The following is a 26939-nucleotide window of genomic DNA, read 5'->3' on the forward strand; positions in this document are numbered from 1 at the left end:
TACAAACACACACACACACAAATCTTGTACTATTTCAATCTAGTAATAATAAATTGTTCCACTGACCATGACTAAATGAAGGTAATAAACATAAAACAACCTTTTTTTAATTTGTAAGTTCAATAGTGGAAAAATGTTAGATAAAAAAAAAAAATCTCTCTTCTTCTCCTGATTCTTCATCATCCTTTCTCACCATCTGCTCCTCCACTCTGCTGGAGTCAAGGTTACACATCACAGCTTGAAAAAATGCTGCTGCAGGAGTGTAGGGATACATGACAGCGCACCTGGGTGAAGATGGGTGAGGTGGTGGTGGTGGTGGTGTGTGGGGGATATTCTGCATGCAACATGCATTGCTTGGGGATATCACTTCCCTAGCAGCCTGAGACGTCCATCTATCAAGGTGATTTCCCATGGCGAAGCGTCTTGGAAATACCTTTCCACAGGTCACCTTTATACTGGCAGTGCATGAATTCACTTCATTATTCGTAGTTTTGATTAGCATCGTGGAGCAGGGGGAGGAATCTTTATTGCTATTATCTTCTGACTGACTTGTGGGACAGCTAAGGTTGGTAAATCATTCTTTACTTATGTGCAAATTTAGCTTTTAGTTATTTATATCTAAATTATTATGCAAATTTTTTCATCATACTTAATCAAATCTAACTATACGTTTACTTCTTTACAGGAAAGAAACTTAATAAATATAACAATAGCTCAAGCCACAAATGTGGTCTGCTGGCTTTTTGCACAAAAACAACCATTTATTATTGATTTATTGAAATGTTAAAATTTCCGTGTCAACAAAGGGGGACACCGGTGGGCCCTCACGCAGACAATCACACGTCAGTCAGGACGATGTCCAATGACATTTCATTTCTTGCCTGTCCCTTGTTATAAGAATCAACATGAGGATGTGAAACTGAGGGCCTGCACGCCGTGAGTCTGCATTAAAGCTCAAGTCATGATTTTTTCCCCCTCTTTTTTTCGCTCACTTCCTTACCGTAAAATGCAGCCCAGACAGGGATAGAAAGAAGGAGGAGGGGGGCATATAGAGCGGGAGGGAGGCTGTGAATAGGCAGAGTGAGTGGCATGCATGGACAGCCCCTCTGTCTCTCAAAGACACTGCAGCAGCTGCATGCACGCGATAAGAGCAACCATTCACAGTCAACTCCCCCTTTTCCTTTCCTCCTACACACCAACACACACACCAATACACTTTTCTCCTCTGTCTCTCACACGCACACACAGACGTTTATATGCACATCAGCCTCTCTGCAGGTTCTTACACAGATGCTGTGATTTCAGGCAGCCTTTGTCGCCAGTCAAAGGTCTTCCCTGCAAACCCCCCCCCTCCCCCCCCAACAATTTCTCTGACGTCAAAGTATAGCAGGGTTAAACATGGACGAGATGGAGAGGTGTGGGGGGGAATCACCTTTCTTTTTTTATTGCTGACAGAGAGCAGTCACGTAGCACTCAGCAGGCAACAACACAGACGTTGCAACGGCGCTGCGACTGTCGCTCATCTAGGTGTCTGCCACATCCACCGCAGATTTTTTTAGATGATCTAGCATACAAAAATGAACTGGTTAAATACCTGAAGATTTTCCCAAAGTGACAGCAAGATGTTTAAATTACTATCGCTTTACTGTATTTGAGGTTTTGTCATCCTTGTGCCATGTGTGTTTGCTGTGAAGTGGCTAGGATCATGGTCACTGCACCAAAATCACAACTTCGATTATGTCACCTGGCTTTCCAAAGATATTTAAGCCTGAATGCATCATTCATGTCATTTTGCCGCCTCCCACCCAGACAGGAAGTGATCTCTGTGGACAAATATCCCTCCATACAACCTTAAATTCAAACAACCTGCCCCAGCACAGCCCTCTCAGCAGTTTAGTGTCCAACTTTCAGGGGAGTGCTTATAGCTAGAACCTCACCTTATCATACATGCACCCTCACAACAAATCATTTTTTAAACCCCCAATATGTGACAGCATCTAACTGCAGGTGACATCCATGCCAATCACTTTGAACCACTGAAAACACTCAGCCCCAAATCCATAAAGTCCACAGAATGTCTAAGTGCCAATTAATTGGTGGCTCCTTCCATGATTAGCTCATGTTGCGCTTATAGCTAATCTGTATCTTGGCAGGGAGCCACGCATGACCTGGCTTCCTTCCAGGTCTGGGAGCTGCGGAGGCAGCAGCCATGAGCTAGCCCAACACAGCGCTCAGCAGCCTGGAGTAGATGTGCCAAACTGCAGCGGCACAAAGGAGACCTCACTGTTTATCAAAGATTAAGCAGTGTTTAGTACCCCCCCCCCCCTCCTCCTCTTGCCTGCGCTCAAATATACGCATGCGTGTGCAAACACACACTTACAAACGCACACACACCACCACCTCCAGATCACACCCTAATTGTTCCCAGCCCTGAGAGTTTAATAAAGAACAAATTGCGGTTATTGGTGAGCAAACAGCACAGTACGGAGGTGGGAGTGTGATCATTGCAGTGCCAGTGCAGTAAGAGAGAGAAAGGGCATCAGCCAATTTAATTAATATCTCTGTCAGTCTCAGGCTGGAGACTGGAGCAGCAGGCTGGAGACAGATGTAGTGAGCACACAGACCATAATCTACAGCTTTTTTACGGGGCTACTGGACACATTTGCAACATATTGATAAGCATGTTATTATAATTGTAAACAATTGCATATATATATAGAGGATCTTTGCAATGTAAGGTCTGACACAATCTATCTATTTCTCAGTCTTTGTACTGATTATTGCAAATCATATCACTTTTTGAATTTTTTATATATGTATATATTTTGATTGTGTGTTTCTGTTTTTTTTTACCCTTATAGCTTATCATACTGCCTGAACGCTGCCCAGCCCAAGTGTATCTACCCGTCATGTTCCCATAATGCTTTGTGGCAGCTGCAGCCAGATTCATGCACACAGGTATTGATTTTCTTCCCAGTTTTTTTTTCCTTCAGTGCAACCCTTTATTTCTCTCTAAGCCCCTGCTACTGGGTATGAGGAGAGAGAACCAGCTCGCAGCTTTTGAGAGAACACAGCGAATTCAACATGGGAGATGCTTACCACATAACCTGGATTTATTTTCATTTATCTGTTATTTATCTGTGTGGGATGCATGTGCAGGTATGCATGTGTACGTGTGTCTGTGTGTGTGTGTGTGTGTGCTGTCCGTCCATACAAACATTCCATTCTCCGCAGGCCACCTGACCCATTTTTCTGTGTGAATAACAATACTCTAGCCAATCATAGGCAGACTGGTGAATGCTGGAAAAACACTCGACATCCAGCCTGTCACACGTCAGCGTCCCAACCCTGCCTGTCGACAGAGTGAGGCAAGGATGGAGAGAGGAAAGGAGACAGAGGAGGAGAGAGAGAGGGAGTTAGTTATCCCGTCTCTTCTCTCCCCCTCTTTCTCCCTCTACATCTCCACCACATAGGGACCAGTAAAACCATTACGCACCCTCCCCAGCCCCCAGCTCAAGGTTGTGCTGCGCCAATGGCTGCGCTTCCTACATCGCATTCATAGAAAACTGACAGCAAGCGTTCTGCAAGACTGCTACCTACAAAAGACATTTATTATACCACACTACCTGTAGTCTACAACACACAGTATATTGCAAATGATTACCTCCCATTCTGCGCTCTAGACAAGTCTTTACAGTAGGGCACAGAAAAGTGACACATTTAAACTTTGATCCAAGATACACATTAATTAACATTTATGTAAATAAATGTAACATTTATTATACACTATACATTTTTAACACAGTGTGGCCAAACACGGCTGTCTCAAAGTCTCAGGAATGACTGTATCCCTAGTGACAAGGATGAGCTGAAAACACACAGGTCAGCTTAGTTTGGCTTACATCAACTGCCATCAATGTTGCGGTCTAAACTAACAGACATTTGCATGGCTCCATACCAGCCCAGGCTTTGTAGTTGCCCTGAAATGGAGGAGGAGACACGGAGCAGAAACAGCGGGCACCGTGGATACGCATGATAACGTCCAGCAGCCTTTTGATAGTAATTCTGATATTTACTTCAAAGGACCCATTATACACAGCCAATTAAACCGACATAGTGCGGCTGGCTCGTCTTCCTCTCGGCAATGGCTGCAGGGATCTGGCTGCAGAGAGAACTCCAACACACATCCCAAAATGTCAACAAACATGAAAGAAAGTGAAATGCACAAGATGGCTCAGCATACGGCCAAACTTAAAGTGTTAGAGCAATCTACATATCTGTCTCTACATGCTACCAAATGCGATGGTTCATTGGTGTTCATTCACTGTTGTTGTGGAAGAAATAAGTAGACATTAAAGGCATATTTACCCAGGTAATAGTTCATATATGTGTGTATGAGATGGTGGCAGAAACACAGTGCAAAGCGTGAGCAAAAAATGGAGGAGAGATGAGGGAGGGCTGAGCAGAGCAAAGAGAATCTGTGTGATGGCCGACGGCCCTTGTGCTTAGCTCGTGTGCTGAATGAAAAGTGAGTGTGTGTGTTTTTGTATGTGTGTGTGTGATTCTCTGCAGTAGTGCTGGGGGGTCGGCCCCCTCTCGGCCCTACTGGTGCTGAATGCAGAGCAGGCAGCATCAGGCCAAGGCAAATGACTACAAGGCCTCCTCAGTGACTGCAGCACAGGCTGCACCTGGGGAATGGCCCTGCACAGCAACACAGCCGCAGCCAGCCACAGTCCATCACAACGCATCCCGTAAAGAAACCCTACAGGAAGTACATACGTTTCTACCAAGCATGGTGCAGGACTAAAGTACAAGGTTGCTTTTTGTTTTTGTCTTTTTTAAATCTCTTCCTGGTGAGATTTATTAATGCTAATCACTCAAAATCTAATCACAGTGGTCTTCTGGGCCTTCTCATCTTCTTTAAAAGCAGACAAGCTACAGCATTTTAAAGTAATATAGGACACCCACCAACCAGACAACAGGACCCTTCATCTACAAACACACACACACACACACACACACACACACACACACTCCTGCAATTTCAAAACAACTCTGGTGTATTACACACATACAGTTTAGGACACAGTTTCTCAGCATCATCTTAATATAAATCCAGTGTTATGGATCAACACAACTCTTTGCTGTTTTTAAACCTCTTCTATCTCATATGATCAAGATGCACGACCTGTATTAAAAGTAAATCACGACAAAATATAAATACTTCAACTCTAATCTGAAATGCAATCCTGCCCATTGTTATTATTCGAAGGAAAAAAGTAGTTCTGTTGCTAAAGCAGGTTTACATGATGTGTTTCCATCCATGTTTATTCATTGTTTTGTCTGACAGGTTTTGATTTTCCAATAAGAAAAAGCCGCTGTTCATCAGCCTGCTGTGAAGTCTTGGATGTCAGGGTGTGCCACAACCACACTACACTAGTACACTACAGTGGTAGACCAATCTGACCAAGATGTCCACTGATATGAGCTAAAGCTTGCTTTTTCACACATTTTCAAAATCATCCTTTTTCATAGTCTGGAAATGCATAGAAAACAACCCACCTCTTCTCTATTTAATGTTCCTCACTGACCTTGTAAATGTTCTTCTTTTGGAGCCTGACTTCTGATTACTGTTTGGCATCTTGACAAGGTTTAACTCAAGCAGGAGGCAGCAGTCGGACTCTGCGTTTAGCTAATGTTATAAAATAAATTTGTTACTGGTGCTTGTGTTTGGATTGGCCACATGTGTTGACTGCACCATGTTTATAGCAACAATGCTAGAAATAGTAAAATTATGAAGTGAAATGTTTTAATGACAAAAACACTTTATGATTGCAATATAGATACTGTATTGTCAATGAAGTAAATTAATAACAAAGCGTAACAGTATATACTGGTGGTGCTAGGCATAGACCACAAGCTGGGGTCGATACGATAGGCCTTCTTTAAGAGTCTTATTATACAATAACAGATTTCCCGGCATTGTGCCCATAAACTGTAGTAAACCAGTAAACCCATTATGATAAGACTTGGTCCTGATTGGCTCCCCTTTTCTAAACAATAACTAAAATCCTCTTAGGTTGGGACGGTTTGCAGCTTTTGAATTCATGTATTCCCCCAACTTGCCTTTACACTCATATAGATAAATGAATGTTTGCAAGTCTTTTCTACTGCTGAATAACAAAGCAAGTAGCAAATGCTACACACAACTGCTTTTATAGTTAGTCACAGCTGAGGGCAGTGGTCACTATTTAAACGCAAAACATTTCCCCACTCATTGTATTACAATGAGAATTTTAAAGTCATTTCATTGAACAATGTGACTCATAAGTCCAAGAATCAGTTTAGCTGTACGGAGCGGTCTTCACTGTCTGGTTAAGTTGCCGCACAGAATAGAATACAAAACAATATACATTTTTATTAACAAGTGATTTAGTTTAGTACTGTATTTTCTAAGTGGGTAGAAGTGAAATAATTAAACTTGTACCAAAAGCAAAACTTGTGAAAAGTTTCTTGATAAGAAATGCAAGGGAAAATGAAAATGTCCCTCCCCATTAGCAGATGTTGGATATTTTCTACAGTGGTTCTGTTAAAACCCCAGACCACTATAAAACCACTATACCAGACAGCTATACTGTTACTTTCACTGGATGTCCTGACTGAATGCATTTTTCATCATAATTTTCCATTCTTTTCTAATGGACACCAGGGTTCTTTAAGTGGTGCTTTGTTAGTCTACCCTGCAACAACTCAAAAAGGTCTACGTCCAGTGAGACTTACACATGGCCTGTCTGACGGGCACTGTACATCATGCTACACCTTCCGAACTGAAATGCCAATTCAATTATTCATGTCAGAGACAGAAAAGCTGTATTTCACAAAGTTTTTTGTTTGAAGTCCAAGTGTTGATATTATTTTTGCTCATTAAAAATTTAAATGTCAAAGCTCGGTCATCAAGATGAGGGGTTAAGCCATCTTCCGTAGAGCTGTCAGTTAGTGTGCATACAGACTCACAGACATGGATACACGCACACAAAGTGCACTTAAAATGTGTGTAGCAGAGGATAAGGGGAATGGACGGTGCGTCAGTAGGATGCGTGCACTGAGACGTGAATAAAGACCATTTGCTCATGGATTCATAGGCTTCCGTCATCCATTATTTAGCACGGAGGAGAGCAGTGGATTGGTGGCTGGATGATTTTTCTGACAGCGTTTACATGGCTGACGGCTACGGATGTGATGATTTTTACAGCTCAAGATAAACACTTTGTTTTGATAGTGCAGCAACTTTTTTTTTTTCTCTCTAAGATCCAGCATTTCAAAATATTCAGTTAAAACTTACAGCCACACTGCAAAACAATTTAACAATTCAGTGATAAGTTCAAAAAGTCCAAACACACAAATTAATTTGAAATGAGAAAGCCTTCCATCAGCAACACAACTCTTATACATACCCATATCTGAAAACATGCTGGCGGCAAATCCATTTAAGTACAATTAAGAGATTGCTATAGATTTCAACATGGCCAATTTCGCCTCAGCGGACAAATGTGAAACGTCAACAAAAAAAAAAAAAAGCCGTCGCTAGCCAGCATTTGCCCTCCATCCGAAAGCAAAATGACATTAGCTCTTGTCTATTGAGTTTGCTAAATGCCCCACATAAAGTGAATTTGCCCCCCAGGGCTGGGAAACAATCACACAGGCGAGCGTTCCATTTAAGTGATTTAAATGATCGGAGTGCTGCAGTGCTTCCTATCAGCCGGAGAAATGGGTCAATACGCTGAGACTAAGTGACATGGCTGGCAGCCTGCGCTCTCGTGGAAGACCAGGCAGAAGAAGAGGAGCGGGACCTCACTGCTATTGGGTCAGACAGACGTGGATACACAGACACAGAATGGGGCTGGCTAGCTGGTACAAGGCCTTTGGGTAGGTTCATGTCAGAAAACTCGAACAGTTAACTCAGACCACACGCTCCTCTGCTGCCACAACGCTCAACACATGACAAGCACAACTTGTAATTGTCATTTGGCCAGGACAAACTTCATTTGAGTTGTTAATAATAGCATTTTTATGGAACTTTCATACTACGGTCTGATCATGCTCAACAAAACTGGGAACCTCTATCTCAGTCCAGCAGTATTGTTAATGTTATAGCATTTTTCATAAAATAGACCATGTTTCCAACAAGCAGAAAAAAGATGCAGCTATTTCTTGTCTGTGTTTCCATCACTGTCCAACGTGTTTCCTGTTTTTACACCAACTTTATATTGATTGGGCACATGCTCTGCTGTGACGTCACAGTCTCACATGTCACTTAATCTAAATCTACGGCAAGAAAACTTAATCTAGCAGCCAGAATTTTCATTTTGTGTTGTAAAACCATTCAGCAGATTTCCAGCCACATCTGACCTGATGGCTCGCAATGATTTGATCTCATGTCAGTATCAAATTTATGTGGTAAAAATGTGTAAATTCTAAAAAGTATCAACTCAAATCAATCTTTCATAGCAATCGATGAGACATCAAGGATAATTTTACAAGAACAACTCAGTAAAGAGGCAAACAAGGTCTTCACCAGTAACTAAAAACTGACTTTTAAGTTTCAGACATTGAGCAGTAGTTACTGTAGTGAAGAAAGATGCTATGACTTACTTTCAGCATTGATTGACATTGTGTCTTTCTCCCATGACACAACAGTGATGTAGGCCTCCACTGAGGCAGGGATAATGCACTTGAAGACCGCCACATTGCCTCTCATGGCTTTCTGGTCCTCCACCCGGACAGTGTAGGGCTCTCGTAGGACTAGGAGAAGGGACAAAGAGCTATGTTGTGTATAAGAAGGAAAAGTGCTAATACTGAGCTGAGAAAAGCTACTCCTCACAATGGACCATGATTGTTTGGGTTGCAACAAAGCAAAAGTGTAGACATTCAGGAGCAGAGAAACTGACCAGCCTTAATGTGGACATCTTGGCTCCTGATTCTCCCTGAGGGGTTCTCCGCTGTGCAATAGTAGGTGTTGTCGTGGATGAGTTTGCTGAAGCTGGAAGGGGGGATGTGGAAGATCTGAAGGGTGCCATTGGGGTGCACATGGCGGATCCCTGGCACATCATAGATCTCCTCGCCGGTGGCCAGGTACCAGCGCAGTGAGACAGGGGGCACGCCTGCGCGGGGCAGGGCACCGATGTCCCTGTGGTGCTGGCAAACACTACCTCTTGCACAGATGCATTGACAAAATATAAGCTGGAACGTAGATCTTCACAGAAAACTGCAAGGAGAGAAATGAGATTACAAACAAAAATGTTAGACAAGCGGTTAAAATTTTCAATACCTGAAGATTCCATGTGAGAATTCTTTAAATATTTTAACTGACTAAATGTACACAGTATTGTTAAACCCCATCACATAACAGACTAACTAGTATATTTGACATAAGTGTGCTATCCTGCATCTCTGTTTGTCTTTGAATTTAGGCCGAGTGTGTTTTTCCCCAGTTGACCATTGTGTTTGTGCTCACTGCAGTGGAGGGAGGCTGCAGGAGTGTGTCTCTTGTTGTCTGTGAAGACACATTGCAGCAAAGCTCTGGGAGAGCAGCAGTGGATGTAAAACAACAGAGCCAGCAGAGCACCAGACCTGTCTACACAACATGCATGTCTGTAGCCACGCCCTTCATCTAAAACATGCACATCTGTGTATATGACGTGGAACACGCAAGCTGAAACGATTAATCGATTGACAGTAAAAGCGTCGGTCAGTTATCATGCAAACATTGTGAAAAAAATAGTTCCAACTTCTCACATGAAATACTGTACTGCATTTCTCTACTTCCTATAATTGTAAACTGAATCTAGTTGTTAGTTTTGGAAAGTTGATCAAACAAAATCAGACATTTGATGATGTCACCTTGGGCTCTGGGAAGTTGTGATGAGCACTATTTTGCTATTTTTTGACTGTTCATACATGATTAATTGAAAGAAAATCAGCAGCATAATCAGCCCTACAGTACACACACACACACACACACACACACACACACACATTCAAAAAAAATACAACAATCCTATTCTGCCAAACAAAAATCCATGTCAGTGGATTCTGGGTTCTTGGTAAACATATTTATGAAGAACCCAATATTGTTCAAGCTTAAGTAATCTTCCTAAACACAAATAGCATATGTATAATAGAAGTGGCTAGGTAATTGTGTGAGTGAGAATGTTCACAAGATCATATTGGTGTTTTCAAGGTTTTATTGGACCTCTTTGTTCTGTTTTTTTTCCCACTGTTTTTGTGTTTGCAGAGCCAAACACCCATACATTCTCTCTTGACAAACTAATTTGCATCGTGGCTTTCATCAGAATTAAAAGCTGTCATAGCCTCAGTTGCTTCCAAAAGGTTTCATCTTAGATCTAAATAAGTCATCTATCATTGTAACAATTATATTGTTGCTGTGGTGTCAAACACTCGCTGAGAATCAGTTCCCATAATTATAATTTGTGTATTGGCAAGAAAATAGACTTAAAAGCTGGTATGCAGTCACTTTGTCATGTTCATCTACACAATATGCAGCAGAAGATGTTTCCAAGTCATCTTAACTAATGAAGCAAGTCGATGTAATGTGATGCACTTCCCCTGTAGTAAGTTACTATGCTGGATAAAAACTGACAATGCAACTCTTTGCTGTAATGGACAACCCACACTGCTGGCATGAACCCAGGATTTGTATACTGGCTGGATCCCAAGCAGGGTGGAGGACTTGTTCAATACATTCACCGCCTTTTAAATATTTCTCCTGTTATTTGAAGTTGTGGAGAAAATAAACAGTCAGAATAAGCGTTAACTAAAGAGCCTCGTTTGTTGCACATTTACATAAATTAGCAGTTTTAAAGAATTTGTGTACCACTGTCACTTACTGTAGTGAATGTCTGTATGGGCCTTCTGCACAATATTGATTGTCTCTGCACTTGAGAGGAGATCATTGTTACCTCTCTTCTGAGTGACAGGTAATTAACTGAATCCATAATTTTTACCAATTAACTAAATTCATAGTTTTATTAACCATTATCCCAATAGGTGCCCGTTCTTCCAACAACAGTATTGTACCTATTTTTTTAATGCACACGCGTGCAAACACGTAAAACAACACTGTGGCATTGCAAAAGGGTCATTAATGGGCTATGTTGTCTTCTCAAAATATCAATATTAAAGGTGGTATTATGCTTTTTGGCTTTTTCCCTCTCCTTTATTGAGTTATCTCTCTTTTGTGTGCATGTAACAGGTTTGCAAAGTGAAAAAGCCCAAAGGGAGTTCCCATCTCCCACAGAAAACTCTGCTCTGATCTGCCTGAAAACAGCTCGTTTGTAGTCCAGCTGCTTCCCTTTCATCCCTGTGACGTCACAGGGATGAAAGCTAAATGCGCCTCATATAACGCTCGCCAAGCGGCTACTCCGACATGCCCTCAGTGGTGGAAAAACAGTGAGCTGCAGCACACACCTCTCCTCTCCCTTCCAAACACTAGCTACCCTCCAGGCAGTCAGTGGACATAAAGTTGTTCCTGTGATGTAGAGATAGAGCTCAGTTAAAACTTTATGGATGAAAAATACTGTTGTTACAGATTAATAACTCAGCACTGTGAAACTCTTGCTCCAGTCCATGTTGCCAAGCTGGTTGGCAACATGTAGCCTACAGTTGAATCAAAGCTGTTTACTGTCTTTCGTACGACCCGCCCTTCTCTGCTTCTGATTGGCTAGTAGTCCTTTACTAGGAACTGCGCATGTGCAGCTCCCAACAAAGATCATTTAGAGACAAGATGTATCACTCCATAGCTAAAACGAAGCCTTCAACACAGGGTGAAAAGAGGAGCTGCAGCAATGTGCTGTATGAGAAAAAAATATGGTGTTTTTTGAAAATGAAGCCATGTAAACCTGTTCTGGTACAACCTCTAAATAGGATTTTGAACCTGAAAATGAGCATAATACCACCTCTTTAACTAACACTATATTATAGTTGTATCCATCAGTCCTGTCACTTGTGACAACAACTTCAGCTTTACTACTGAGATCTGAGGATGCAGCATTCAACATTACCGGAACAGAAACCAGCTGAGTAAGCAACACAAGTATTCAGACAAAGACATGTTGTAAACACATTCCCAGTTTAACCCAGATAGCGATAGCAAATAACACTAAAAAACGCATGCTTCTCATGACATGGCTACAATTGGTAAAAGCTGAAGCAGGAATTTCTCTACAGTTTAGGCAGAACACTTGTGTTGCTTGCCCTAATGTGTGGTGGCTTTTAGAGCTTAACACACTGCAATTAAAAATAAACACATGCAAATGAACAACAACACAATCCAATATATGTATTAAACTGCAATTTTACAGACTACAATAGCTGGAATAAAACTGCACTTTCCCAACACCACTCATGGTGTCATCAATTTCTGCACATTTCTGAATTTGCTTGTATTCTCTTTTTTTGTTTTGTTATGCTGCTTGTTTTCAAATTGGTGAATGCGCTTCTAATGTTTTATTTCTTTGCCGTGTTTTATTCTAAATGCTTGTTATTGAAAACTGTTTTCTTCATTTGCTTGTGTTTTGTCTATCTGCGTATTTATTCATGTGTTTTCTTAAGTCACCTCTCAGGGCGACCATATTAACTGGCCCCAACGTTAAGCTGTATCTACTGTAGCACCGTCATCACTGATCAGAGATATGTAAGACATGCAGTTGATCAGCAAAATTGTTGTGTTTTAAAAGATTAGATTTAATTGAATTCTGTCTTTATAAGGCCCTACGAGGATAACGGCAGGTTGAGGAGTTGTTTGATGCCCGCTAAAATACAACAAATTATGAACAACTTCATAATGCCTACAGTGTGTGTCATGGATAAACAAATTAAGGAAATTAAGGTTTTTATTGAAATTAGTTACATCTGCAGCACAAAGCAAATAAAAAATGCTCATTTGTAAGTGATAATTCTTCAGTGAACAAACGATATGGGTTAAAAACAGTTAGAGTATTGATCTTTGAAGATAATCTTAACAGTGGTATTCAGCCACTCTCAGTCCCATACTGTAAATATTTCAGGCATCTGTACTGTATCTCTACAGTGTCTGCTCTCTGTAATGTGGGCTCTCCCCTCCTGTCGCCAGCCTGCCTGCCTGTGCGACAGCTGCCAATCCCCCCCTCTCTGGAGACCAAACATTTTAGCGCTTCATAAATTCCTAATGAGCGTGCTCAAATCACCGGCCACTTCCACCCACTGGTCGTTCAACCTGTTACGACAAACAAACACCATGGCGTACACATGTTTCCGCACATTTCTAGCTGCACTCACTTCACACATGCAGTACTCTGAGGGCCAGGCCTGGAGGTGTTGAAAGGCGGACGGTTGTAGTTGTCGACAGCTACAAGACTGTATCCAAGATATTGTAAGAAAAGGTAGCGGTGCCATGACACACATCCATTCTGGGGGATTTTTTTACTGATTGCCAGTTTGGCAATGCGGAAACCTGAATATTAATTACCTGACCTGAAAACATTGATAAATACTTGTATGACAGACAGACAACTGTTAGATTATTAACTTACTACTCTTACACCAGTCAACCATCAGTTTGGAAGCTTCATAAAATGTTAAAAAAGACTGAGCGGAGGTGTATACTGAACATAAGGCTTCATAAAGGCAGATGTATTATTACTTTTATTTCTCATTTCCTAAAAATGATACATTTGATAAACAAATATGCCCATCATAGAAAAGGGCTTTAATATAGCTGCATTAATGCAGTACATATAAAAAAAGGCTGTGGTGAAAAGGCCAAGATTCATAGGGGAATATGCAACCAAAAAAAAAAAAAGGCTCACTACCCATAACGATACATGCAGAACTTATCGAGGCTAATTTATGGCCATGTAATCACACTGAGTAACAGCTTGTCAGTGATTTTCTCAAGTAGGAAAATCTGCCATAAAGATAAACATAAAATCCAGCATCTGTTATAAATAGCAGGGAGCTTCTGTGACTGACTGATCAGCAGATGACTATTTCACCAAAATTTTGTTAATTTGGCTCCAAACAGATATATTGACTTTTGTCATCTGCATCAATCTGTAATGATGATCTACTAAATTTAAGATTCCTAATTGAAAACACACACACACACACACACAGGAGATGTTATTGTTACACGGTTTGACTCCTTGCAGTTTCAATACTTCATACTGTAATGGGCAGTAGCTGATAATAATATAATGCAAATATAAGGAATAGTTGCAAAAAACTACAGATGCTTAAAAAACAATTAAGCATTAGTGTGTTTTGCATTTTACATGATTTAACAATGACTGTTACATTCTCTTAATAAAGTATGAATGCAGCACAGTGAAACTTAGGGTTGGCATGCATTAATCAGTTATGTACCTGTACGTGTTGTAGTACTTTATTTTACAGTAATGTTACAGTTTATTGTATTTCTCAACAGCAAAAGAAACATTTTTGTACCACAAAAAGTCAAATGTAAAATGAATAAATAATCTGTACCTAAATTAATCAATTAATAAAGCATGATTTGTAATTTAACCCCACCCTCAAAAAGTAAGTCTTAACCAAGTCTCAATTTAAGCTGTATAACTGTTGATGCTCCCACAGAAAGGAATACTGGAGAAGGCAGGCTTTACCACCAAAGTACCACTCAGAATTGCTTTTCTATGACAAAACTTGAGAAGCTATTGACAGAAAATGGGCTATTATAGCTCATTTGGCCATATTGCAGGATGTTTACATAATAAAAAAGTTATACATGCAATGGGAGGAGGACTGTAAAGACTGTATGAGATGTCGATGAAAACTAATTAAAAAAACACAAAGCATGCATTCGAGATGGTCCCTAATTTCAGGTCGTCAGTGATTTTTGGTTACTGTCAGGTTACCGAGGTGCCATGCTTCAATCTCAGGTCATGAGGTAAAATAACAGCTGTGTAACATCAGTCAAGCTTTATCCTGCACTAACCAATAAATCTCGGGTGATGGGTCAGTTAAATGTGGATGCTGCTCAGAATGCATTGTGTGCTCATATCAGAATAATATATTCATGTTCGTTTACATCCCTAATACACAATTTTGTATGAGTAGAAGCATCATTTTACTGTAGGGACATCTCTTTAGGGTGATGGGTGCTGCAGTAGCTGACACTCTCTAAGTGAGGACAAACAGCCATCATGCAGCCTCTGGCCTGAGTGTGTTTGAAAGGTGACTGAGCGAAGAAAGGAGGCTGCCCCACAATTGTCTCAATCTGCTTTGCACCAACTCATAAAAAATTGAGACCCGCACCACCTCTACCTCCACCTCCACCACCCATTTCTGGGTGGCTGATTCCTTAAGATGAGAAAGCCTGATGGACGCAAAACCCTGGCAGATCCCAGCAGCTCAGATAGATACAGTGGGAGTGCATTTATTTTTCAGTGCAGTGCCAAGGAAAACAGTGAGGGCGGGGGTTGAGTGGGGAGGCGGGAAAGCTGGAAAGCACTTCGACAGTGACACGCAGGCTGCTATTAACAGAGAGAGACTGAAAGACAATGTCAAGAAAAGGGAGAAGTACAGAAGAGGTAGCATGACAGAGGTCAAAGGCATGCTCCATCTCGGTCGTATCCCACAACCTCCTTCAAATGAATACTTTTTTCTTCCATTATTCCTTTTCTCTTAATTCTCCTTCTCCATACCTCCTTTCCCTTGTTCTGCTTTGTCTGTTTGTATTCCTTTCTAACCTTCATCTCTCCTTTACGCTCCTCTGACCCTGTCTCTCATATTCTGACTAGCTCCACCTTTACACCAAGATGCAGGTGCAAAAAAAATAATGCATTTGAAGGGAGAGAGGCAGAGAGCAAATCTGCATATCACACTGCACCCAGCTGCCCAAACGACCTTGTGCAGATCTGTATTTATCATCCACTGGACCTTCACAAGTCTCTGCAACTGAAAAGCAGTGCAGCCTAAAATTAAAATGCATGAAATGCATTGTACAGGAGTAAATGGGACTGTTAAAATAATCCGAAAAAAAATAAAATAAAAATCCTCCTTTATCACGTTACCCTACTTGAAGCACTTCTCCAATAATGCATTCAAATCAGTTTAATGGTAGACACTTGCAGTATATTTCCTTTGACTCTTCACTGAGAGTCATCTAATAGACTAGAAATTACATAAACGTATTTTGGGGGGATATTGTTTGAATATTCAGTTGTAAATTAATAGCTAAAGACAAACCAGCCCAAATTTATCATAATGCTTGCTTTTAAGCAAAGGAGACAGTGTGTGGGTGGCTGTTGGCTGTCATCAAGTATGTTTGTGTACAGCACCGTTAAATAATAATCTCATTAATGGCTGTCAGAAAATACTAAGATGTAACACATACAAATGCGCATCTCAAAGATATGGAACGCATTGTTTTTGCAAAGGGAAGAGGCACACTTTTGAGAATCTATTGATAACACAGGAGTAAGATCAAAACAAGAGCGGGCTGAATCTTGAAACGGGAGATGAAAGATTTATGTGGACCCTATCGATAGTCGGTCAGCCATCAGCCTGGCTGGCAGATTAAGGCTGCAGTCTGCAACGCTTTGGTCCACATCTCAAAGGATTTCTGTCTCTGTTAATAGTGCTGGTCTTCTGAATCTCACTTTAAAATGAATTATCTTCTTTAGATGTTGCGACAACTTAATGAATAGACCTATGATTGGGCTGTGTCTTTCCTCCCCTTTATTTAGTTGAAGCTCCTTCTTGCACATGGAAGAGATCTTGTATAAAACAAGTTGTTACATTGTCATTCATTTTAATTTCTCAGATGTTCAAACTGCATAAAATCATTAAAACCATTCTACAGTATCTCAATGTTCTTGATGGCTTTGACATCACACACATACCATTACAATATTTTGCTGAACACCAGTGCACTCCTATGCCTTTCATGGCCACACACAGACATGCTCTTGCTAACAGTCACCATATGCCTGCCTGTGCCAGAGCCCATCTTAATCGACATTAGTTTTCCCTGAGCCAAAACCACAAAGAGGAAAAAGTGATATTGTTCAATTATGAATCCCACACATGTATAATAAATGGACTCTATCTTTTTTCCTGGGTTTCCTGTCTTAGCAAAGCTCAGAGGAGGAGCAGGAAGGGGGCTCCTGTTGGGTAAGTGAGGTGAGTCCCTTCTTCTTGCCATGTGAAATAATGTTTGGCACAGTCCCAGATGTCAGCACCTATTGGTGGCAGACCCTGCTGAAACCTCTAATCGTGGATTGCAGGTGACTCCTAATGCAATCCTCCCATAGTGGATCCTCTGAACTCAAGGGCACCAGACACACTTCGGTCAAGGAGAGTACACACGGGCGTGTCAGAGGGATGTGGGGGATGAGAGTTAATGTCTATGAACCCATGAACATAGAGGCAGACATGGGCTTGGTTGACAGGTGGAGAGTAAATGCAGCCAATGATGATTCTGGTTGACCCTGCATTTACACAGACTTGTGATCTGTATATATGTTTCAAATGTGTTGAAATTAAACATCACGACACTGTTGAGGGAGAAAGTATCGCCCTGTTTGAAAAAGCACCAGTTGCAGGGCTCCTCACCGATATTCCTCTTCCAAACAAGCGTTTTATGTTCCCAGCAGCGTGTGTTCACCAAGACCCGTGAACCTCCACTCTGACAATACCCATCAGTGGTCACTTCCAAATCACCCAGGCAATTTATTTAAGTAAATGTCTGATCAATACAGGTCCCACTAACACACAACATAAACAGGCCTATGCATTAGCCTGTGCATTAGCCCACTGATGTGTCAGGGGCTTTTTGCTTGGCCTGTGTTTACCTCAGCCAAACACCATTAATCAACCTGAGATAGATGTGGTCGGGAGCTTCTTGTTTTCTTGTTGAAATTATAAAATTAAAAAAACTCATTGAATGCTTCACATTATTTCACAATGTTCTGGTTGACTGCTTGGCTTTCTGCAACAGCAGCCTGATGTTCACCCTTTCTCCTATGATTTTATCACATTGAATTTGCTATTAGCCACAACATGTCAGCCGTGCCCAAGGCTGCTAATGTATTTAAACATTACCATCCAATTGGCTCTCAGCCACAGTGTGGCCCTCACCAGGTCAGAGATCTCTGTGGTGCTACAATGGGCACCAGGGCATCAAGACATTAGGGCAACTCCACTGGGGCAAACAAGCACTGAGCCACACTGACAGCTCATGGCAGGCAATGCAGGTAATTAAGGCAGAGCTCTGCAGAGACCGCCTAGGGAGGGGAGAGTGGGGGCTGGGAGAGTGCAAAAGGGGGAGGGATAGGGAGGGGTAGAGATGGGGTGGAGGACAGGACGGCCTCACGATGACAGTGAGTAAGCATCCAAGCCCCACTCCGCCCCCACAACCTCCACCACCTCTTCTCCTGCCCTAGGGGCTTACACAATAAGCAGCAAAGAGAAGCGCTGCACTGATCTGAGATGCATAGATCGGAGAACAGGATCCCCTCACTCTCCCAAATCACCGGCTCCCATTTTGCCCTCATGAATAATGCTGAGGGGCGCGCTCAGTGCCACGCAGCCGCTATGTAAAACCAATGATACCCTCCTCTGATGTCAACTCTCTGGAGGGCGAGACGAGAGTCATTGTGGAGTGGGTTAGTTGATGCATATAAACGCTGATTTACATGAGCGCCAACAGGAGAGGAGGGAGTTCCCACTTACTAGGTACTTTGAAAACCTTAATCACTTACATCACCAAGGTGGAAGTGGACAACAGAAATAAAAGAGACAGATGGATAAGGAGCGAAGAGGAGAAACTCCTGTGTGTGAGCAAACAAACTCTAGCTGCTGCCACTGAAGCTAATATGCACAGGCACATCAAGAGAAAGAAAAGAAAGCGGCAAAAACAACCATATGAGACATTCATAACGCTCCATTACCGTTCCTAAGTGACACAGCATTGAAATGACAGGAAGTACCCGATGCAGCAACTTCTAATATTATTCCACATGAATATGAAAATGTGAATCAGAGCTTTATGTAGATGCTGCTGACATTCCAGAGCTCTGGAAGAAGAGTATTACATTACAGAGCCAATTAAAATCAGCAACACACAATAGCCATGTATGCCTGTTCTCAAATTAAACTGCATGAGAGTTGTCCACGGGATTTAAATCTTCTGAAATTACTCCAGTCCGAGGTAACAAAGTAGTCACTGTGTTCTCCTCAAGCAGGTTGGAAGCCATGCCAGCATGGCTCTATGGATGGCAATGGTGGTCTGTCTGTCGGTCAGTCCAAACAGAAATATCTCAACAACTACTGAATTGGATTACCATGCCATTTTTTGACATTCATGGTCCACAGAAGATGAAATTTCAAGTGCCACCAGCGTGTGAGGTTTCTCATTTATCCAAGAAGAAAATCTCAACACTACAACATACTAGAGGGATTGTCCAAGAAATAGTTTGGCACATAACCCCCGCAAAACTGCAACACAATGTTTTTACATTTTGATTTTAAACAAGCAGCATAAAACATCATAATCAGTGACCCTGATGGAACATGAGCCTTAGAGGTGCTGATAGGAGGATCTTTTTTAACAAGGCTAGCCATTTCATTCTTTCCAGTGTTGTTCTAAGCTAAGCTAACCAGCTGCTAGCTGTAGCTTCATATTTACCATACAGTTCCGATGACATAGTCTGACATAATCTACAATAACTCTGGGCAAGAAATTAAACTAGCATATTTCTAGTAAATGTTAAACTATTCCTAAAGCTTGAAAGTTTTTCAATGCTGTCTTCTGCTTTTACATAAATCATAATTATACTTATGAAATGACAATGGCATCACTCAGTCACGGTCATTGATGGATTAACTATCTTGGACATGGCAAGAGTATTAACATGAGCATTAGGTGATGTAACAAAGAGCAGGAGTACATTTTTAGTCAGAGAATTTTTTGTTTGAACTGTTTCTGTCAGACTTTGTCTAAACAGTTCTAAAGTATTTGACTCAAATTTGTATATTAAATATCAACACAATATACAAGAGAAGCATTATTTCTATTTCAGTAAAATTCCTCCCACCTCTGCTTGCTACACTGTCAAGTGCAACACTGACTGACAGAGCGAGGGAGAGGCGAGCTGAGAGGGACATTAAACCCAGCAGGGAAGGATAACGAGGAGATTAGCTGAAGTAGGAACACTGGCAGCTTGAATATCATATATAGTTTATTTCATAAAATAGCCTAAAATTCATTGATTTAACCATGCATTTATTATTATCGTTGTCATTATTAGAAAAGCACAGAAAGGCTAAATAACAACATCAAGATGTGTGTCAATATATGGCCCTCGGGTGCGCTGGGATGAAGCCCCCAAGCCCCAAGGCTACTGTTTCAAAGTCAAAGAATACATACGTTAATCAGAGCACTCACATAAGAATGTATCACTAGCAGAGCGCTAAATATTTTTAGAATTTATGAATTATTCTCTGTCAAAATCAGCAGAGTGAGGTGGTAGAGGCTTGCAGCTCTCTCTCTCTCTCTCTCTCTCTCTCTGTGCTGTCCATGGTTCTGAAACATCAGCTAAGCAATTGTCACATGTATCTCAGCCAATAATTTGTCATAGCCTCTGGGAGGCCACAGTGGAATCATCTAATATGACTTCACTACAAACATAATGAAGGTCCAGAGTCCGAACAGTGTAGCAGGGCACTAACTCAAGTGAAATCTATTGCATTCATCATTAAAGGATGGTCTTAGCCATTAAAACGCTTGATGTATCAGCAAAGCTTCCTTCTAACATGTATGAAAAACTTTGTGATGCTCTTAATGACTAACCTGTTTTTCCTTAAACTGTTTTTGTAATAAAATTGACTTGATTTGACATATGACTGAAGGCAAGTGGTGACTAAACATGTTGACATGAATGACTGAGAGCTGAAAAGCAACATGGATGGTGAGCAAACCACAGGCCACAAAATCTGATAGGGAAATGTTTACTCAAGTTCAGGCAGCACTGATACGTCCAGCCTGTCTGCCAATGTTTGGTTTGATTTATTTTTCAATGAATAAATGGGTGAGGTGTCAGTTTCTTCTAGATCTGTGTCCATTTAGACAGATGGGAACTTTTGAAGAGGTGGGATTGGGAAATATAGTTACCAAGTAGAACTCAAGAGGAATTTCATGCATCTAATGGATTCTAAAACAAAGAAAGCTAGAGAAAGCAATACTCTCACTCATATACTGTATCTGTCCGAACAGTGCACCTGCACTATTAGGCCTGCCAAATACGAGACACCTCTCCACTAACACAAGTGTGTGGGATATGAAAACTCTGTTTTATAACAGTATATAACAAACACACATACCTTAGCTTTCCTTGTACCTTGTTTGAGGCTATGAACCAGTAATTCACACATGGGGAAGCAGTGAGATGCTGTATCCATGTATAAATGGCCCAATACATTCTCATGCTAAAGAGAAGAAGGTTGTAGGCGACTAAATCCTTTCAGTAGTGCAAAAATGCAAGATAGAGAACATAATTCTCACAAAGAAAATGCCTTTAACATTTCTGTGTTGTGGTTTTGTGCATCTAGCACCTCTACCTGAAGCATGTGATTTCCATTCAAACATTAGCACTGAGAACCAAATTTTGGATCATACATTTTTGTATGCATGACTATGAGTGTTGTACACATTACTAACTTACACTGATTTACAGGCCTTATAGAGATGAACAAAGAATACATTTGCTAACATCTAATATATAATGCCTATAATAATGTTGGTGTTTAATAGGCAATGTATTAGCAAGTACTTGCAAACAAATATCTTGGCTTAATTGCATCACAGTGGTTAAACAGAATTTAGTATTGCTTGAATAACCTATCACAATAAAAGCTAAGAGATTTCTGAATGCTTTATTTTCCGTAGCTTTGTAATTAGCTACAACAGGAAGGAATTTTGCTTTATTGCCATGTAGTTTTGCATCATCTCAGGGTGGTGAAGACAAAAGCCATTTGCAGGACAGAAACAAAGAGGTGGAAAAAAAGCTGGCAGTTGACAATGGAGGGCAAATCAAAGTCCTGGGGTTAAATGGGATTGTGGGTCAGATGACTAGACATTGTTGCATTTTTGCTCACAGCCATCCTCTTGCGCCTCAGAAAAATATCACCCCCACCCACCCACCATCACTCTTTCCCTCCATCTCTTCCTCCCTTCCCCTCAACAGCCTTCCATTTGCCTCAAAGGCGAGAGTATTTCACCTTCATTAACCCCACTGCAGGAGAGAGTCCTCCCTTATTGCTACTATGCAAACCCATAGTGAGTCAGTCTATTACATATGTGGATCTGTGCGTGATTTTTAGAAATCTTGGGAGTTTTCTTCTTCAAACATCACTTCAACTCTTCAGTTTACCTTCAATCAGGAAGCACAACAAGACTGACGTCACAGAATAATCATACTAAAAATGCACTTTGTGATGCCACAGTGGCATTGCACCCTATAGTGGACAAATAATATAGGACCCTCATTATTTAGTCCTGTAGGAGCCTGTCTATAGAGCGCTATTATAAATCACCCTGATGGATACACAGTCAATTGAGAGTAACAGAGACAGGCAATGGCTGAGAAAATGGCAGTGATCAGCATTAGAGCTGCTCTCAATCTGCGGAAAGACGAAAGCGATCCATTATTAATCGTCATGTTTTCTGTGATTACTAGACCACAGTACATCAAAAACATCCATGTTTCATCCATGTTCATAACTACCTCCCAATGTACCTCCCTTACATACATCTCTCCCTGTCCTATACCTGGATTGTCTGTATGTGTCACACTGCCTGGTGACAAGGGGCTCTGCAAACACTGCCAGGCAGCAAAATACATATCAACATGTTCAGAGCGTTTAGTGCCTGGGATTAATCAAATTATAATTTAATCATCTGATCAAACAGCAATTAGCATAATCACTTCTGGGGAAGGCCTGATAGAGTGGAGACTGGAGCGGAATGGAGCTGGGGGCTAGCAACACTTTAATGAAACATTTGCCAGAATGTTTGAAAATGTTACACGTTTCGGGCTACAGGAACAGAGCTGGGTTTTGAATGCTAATCAGTGCGGTTTGGTTATGCCTAATGAATACATCCAACAGTCAGCCACAGGGGAGGAAATTGCCAGTGAGGTCCTGATTTTATAATTTCTTGTTGGTAATGTTTAGGTTTGATTATTAAATGTTATTATTATAAAATGTATTTACTTTTTAATTCCCATTCTCTCGATTCCATCTGATGAGGCTACACCCTGCTCTTGTAGTGCACCATATCAACCAGAGTTTTGTTACTGTAGCAGTCCCAGGTCACCTGCACCTATTTTGTTACAAAGACCGCAGGGACCTGACCACTTGAGGTCTAGAATGTACTGTGCTTTCACTAATTACAGTATCTTGACTGATGCCTTTTGTCCCTGTTAACTATCCAGATAATTCAAGTTTTGTTGATAACTTAAATTGGTAAATAGTACAATTTATCATTTTAGCAACCTTGATGGCCACTTACACAGAAACCAAACAGAAAGTTTGAGGACTAGGCTAATTGGATATCCACATATAGAATTTAACAAATCACATTCTATGTAGTGTATGACAAGGTCAGTGTATTATGGACAGAGGATGCAGAGATGACACATATGTGCAGTGTAGTAGTGTTTTCATAGTGGGCCTTGTAACGTGCTTTAAGTTTGTGGTTGAGGAACAAATATTCATAAACTGTATTATTTATTAGATGTCATTAATACAAACTATCACTGGCATGAACTGTGTGTTGTTTGCACTGTACTGCCTTTTTTTTTAATGATTTTACACATTTGATCTCTAAAGAATTAATAAAATATATGTTTGCAGTAACCATTGCGGTATAAGGCGGATTTGCTGAATGTCAGAATGATGTAAACATAATGAAAATGAAATGATAATATTATTTAAAAGGGCATAATTTTCACAAGGGTACCACTGATACATAGTGTCATCTAAGTGATACGGCACAGTCTAAACAGAACATGATGAGAATCACTGCAATGTGAGATATTGTTGCACTTCATGTTAATGAGTTATTATTATGGTATAGTTAAAATCCTCTATTGAATTGACACAGATTTTATATAGAGAAATAACACATGCACACACAGCACCATAGTTACTGTACATCTAGAATTTGGGTGTACTTACAACATAAAGGAACGGGATGCGATCTCTGTGTCAATACTTTACTCGCATCTTTTCAGAGATATACGTTAATAGTAATACATTTTCTCTTGTGCATGCAGACAGGTGTGAAGAAACCCCAACAGGCAGTGTCTCTGTCTGGGTCGTTTGGCAACAATTCAATTCAACAACATGGGCCAAACTTTTCCCCTAAGATAACATTCATAATGCTGCTAGTATTCTGCATTAGAAAAACAGAATTTTGGTGACGTATTTTTCAGATGTGTTCAAAGTAAAAGCAATCAAGATACACAAATGGTTTATTAACATTTGCCAATGCACTACAGTCTCTCAGTTTTTTATTCAAAGAAAATCAGCTTGAGGCATAAAGCGAGATAAGAGATTAGTCAACAAAAAAACATTTGATAGGATTAAGGAAAAAAAATACACTCTGGTTAAATATTTAAATGTCAGTGCAAGAATGATCACAAACCCTGATCTGTGAGGTACAGTCAGGAACTGAGTTTGCCCGTCTCGCAGTACAATATGAATGTCACCTAGCTTCTGACTAAACATTGCTGTAAACAGATTTATTCTTGCAAATTGGTTGTGTATGAACATAATGCATAATGTGCAGACAGCTTTAGAGGGCCTGATTCCTCTACCTACATTTTTTGCCTCTGGCTTTTATTATCTTCATAGCAGGTAAACAGATCTCTGTTCCAACTTCTGTGAACCCAACAAAGCTCTCTCCATGTGTGTCTTTATTATACCTGCATTTATCATGATCTCAGAAGGGGCCGCAACAGGGAAATGTGTGAAAAGGTCTAGAATGAAAAGGCTGTAAACAGATATTACATGTATACCTTATGTGCCACCCAGCCCAAAAATGTAATTGTATGGGTCTGAATGGAGAATGTCTATTCTTTTAGTTTCTCCAAAAATAAATTAAAAATATAATTAGCTTGCTGATACATCTTTATCTGCCATGTTAAACATCAAGTAAAAACTACACAACGAGCAAAGGGCAATGGCCAAAGCAAGCTCAACTTACGTCTTCCTGTACCTGCGTGGCCGCAGCATTAACCTACTGCCCTATTTTATAATGAAAGCCTACAGACACAAACAACACAACTAATTAACATCTCGTTTTGTCACCAGTCCTGTTAACAGATGCCAAAAACTACGGTCCATGGTTTTTACAGTTTCCTGTCTCACTGTCTTATTGTAGCTTAATATTTTACATTCATGCAATGCTACTTTGCAAGACCAGTGGAAATAGATGTCCCACAAAATGTCAAATGATTTCAAGCATTAAGCTTTGATATCTCACTAAAGTGTAATGATGTCTCAGCAAACAGCTGCCTCATTCAAACAGAAAACAATAAGCCAAAACGAGTCAAAACCTGTCAAAGTGTTCTTTTTGGCTTTGGATGGAAATTCAGTCTCAGTTGATGGCTAATTAACAAATTAAACACCAGTAATCTGTGATTGTGACATAGTTGCAGATGTATATGAATGCTAGATTACGGTAAGCATCTATAACTTTTATAACATTTTATCTATAAAACATTTACAAGCTCGGAGGTCTCTTAATAGCTGCTGTAGTATCTGGCTTTCAAATGACGCTGATGCGTTTTTCTACCCCATTTGCTCTGACCTTATTAAATTCAACTTCATGTTTTCCTGACATTTAATAAATCATCACAGTGTTCTCGTGTAAACTGTATCACAGATTATCACCAGGAAAAAAAGAAAACAAAGTATCGTTTTAACATTATTTAACCCCACTGTACACACTAAAGCAGCTTCTAGTAAAAGTAGATTGTTGCACTCAGTATGTACAGAACTGGACAAACTGATGAAGTGCAAGCCTTTTCTTTTTCCTATTGGATATAAAATAAAGAGTGCTGAGTCTTAATCAGTGTCCAACAATATAACTGTCTGATACGTTGGAAGGTGCTTAAAATAGCCTTGTTTCTGCATGAAAAACCAGGCTGATGTGATGTGATTCTTTGAGCTTTAGATACCACATAACACAAGCTGACTCTGTGTCCCTCTTCCCCCTCTCTACCTCCTCTTTTTCTGCCTCACTACACACTATCATCTCCTTAAGCATTCTGGTCTGGGTTAAATGAAACCTTTAACAGTTCAATGTGCTCCATTAACATATGCTTAAGTCTACTCTTGTCTGAACAGCCAAGCTAAGGCGTAAGCACACACAGTGGGGCGATACAAAAATCTTGACCCCGATGGCACTGACAAATCCGAGCGTGATTAGTGAGTCCGTGAAAACAGCATGTCACTAATGCATTCTACAGTAACTATAAGCCTTATGCAAAACTAAAACAACAAAAGAATAAAAGGAATCTGACTTGTACACCTTTAAGTGCCCTAAAATAAAAAGTCAAGAAAGAATCAATGCTCTGACCTAAATCCAAAAAATCTCAGTACATGTTACTGAATGAGTCTGTGTTATACATTTTCCTGTGATATTAGTGTAAAATTATTATTTACTAATCACTTTATTTAAAGTTTAAATCATTATGTGATGAATACACTGTAGCATCAGTAAATAAAATAGCTCTGGTCAGAACTAAAACACATCCAGACATAAATACTACTTACTTAAAAAGAATAATCACAGCATTTCCAGTGACCTACATTGTGTTGACTGGTGTGCTGATATTAATGTGCAACCGAGGAGC

The 26939-nt window shown here is 40.5% G+C and overlaps 1 protein-coding gene across 3 annotated transcripts in view; it reads right to left on the bottom strand.

The window, feature by feature from the left end:
- The window catches only part of dscama (Down syndrome cell adhesion molecule a), a 95008-nt gene that overhangs the window by 63561 nt on the left and 4508 nt on the right, over window positions 1-26939 (bottom strand). For all 3 annotated transcript variants that reach the window (XM_038709394.1, XM_038709396.1, XM_038709398.1), the window contains exons 2-3: window positions 8949-9265; window positions 8653-8802 (exon numbers count right to left, since the gene is read on the bottom strand). In XM_038709394.1, coding sequence (XP_038565322.1) covers window positions 8653-8758 — 106 coding nt within the window. In that variant the 5' untranslated portion in view covers window positions 8759-8802; window positions 8949-9265. The remainder of the gene's footprint in view (window positions 1-8652; window positions 8803-8948; window positions 9266-26939) is intronic.

Source organism: Micropterus salmoides, unplaced genomic scaffold (assembly GCF_014851395.1).
Source record: "Micropterus salmoides isolate LMB-PRFRI ecotype aquatic unplaced genomic scaffold, ASM1485139v1 Ms_hic_scaffold_9, whole genome shotgun sequence".
Taxonomy (NCBI): domain Eukaryota; kingdom Metazoa; phylum Chordata; class Actinopteri; order Centrarchiformes; family Centrarchidae; genus Micropterus; species Micropterus salmoides.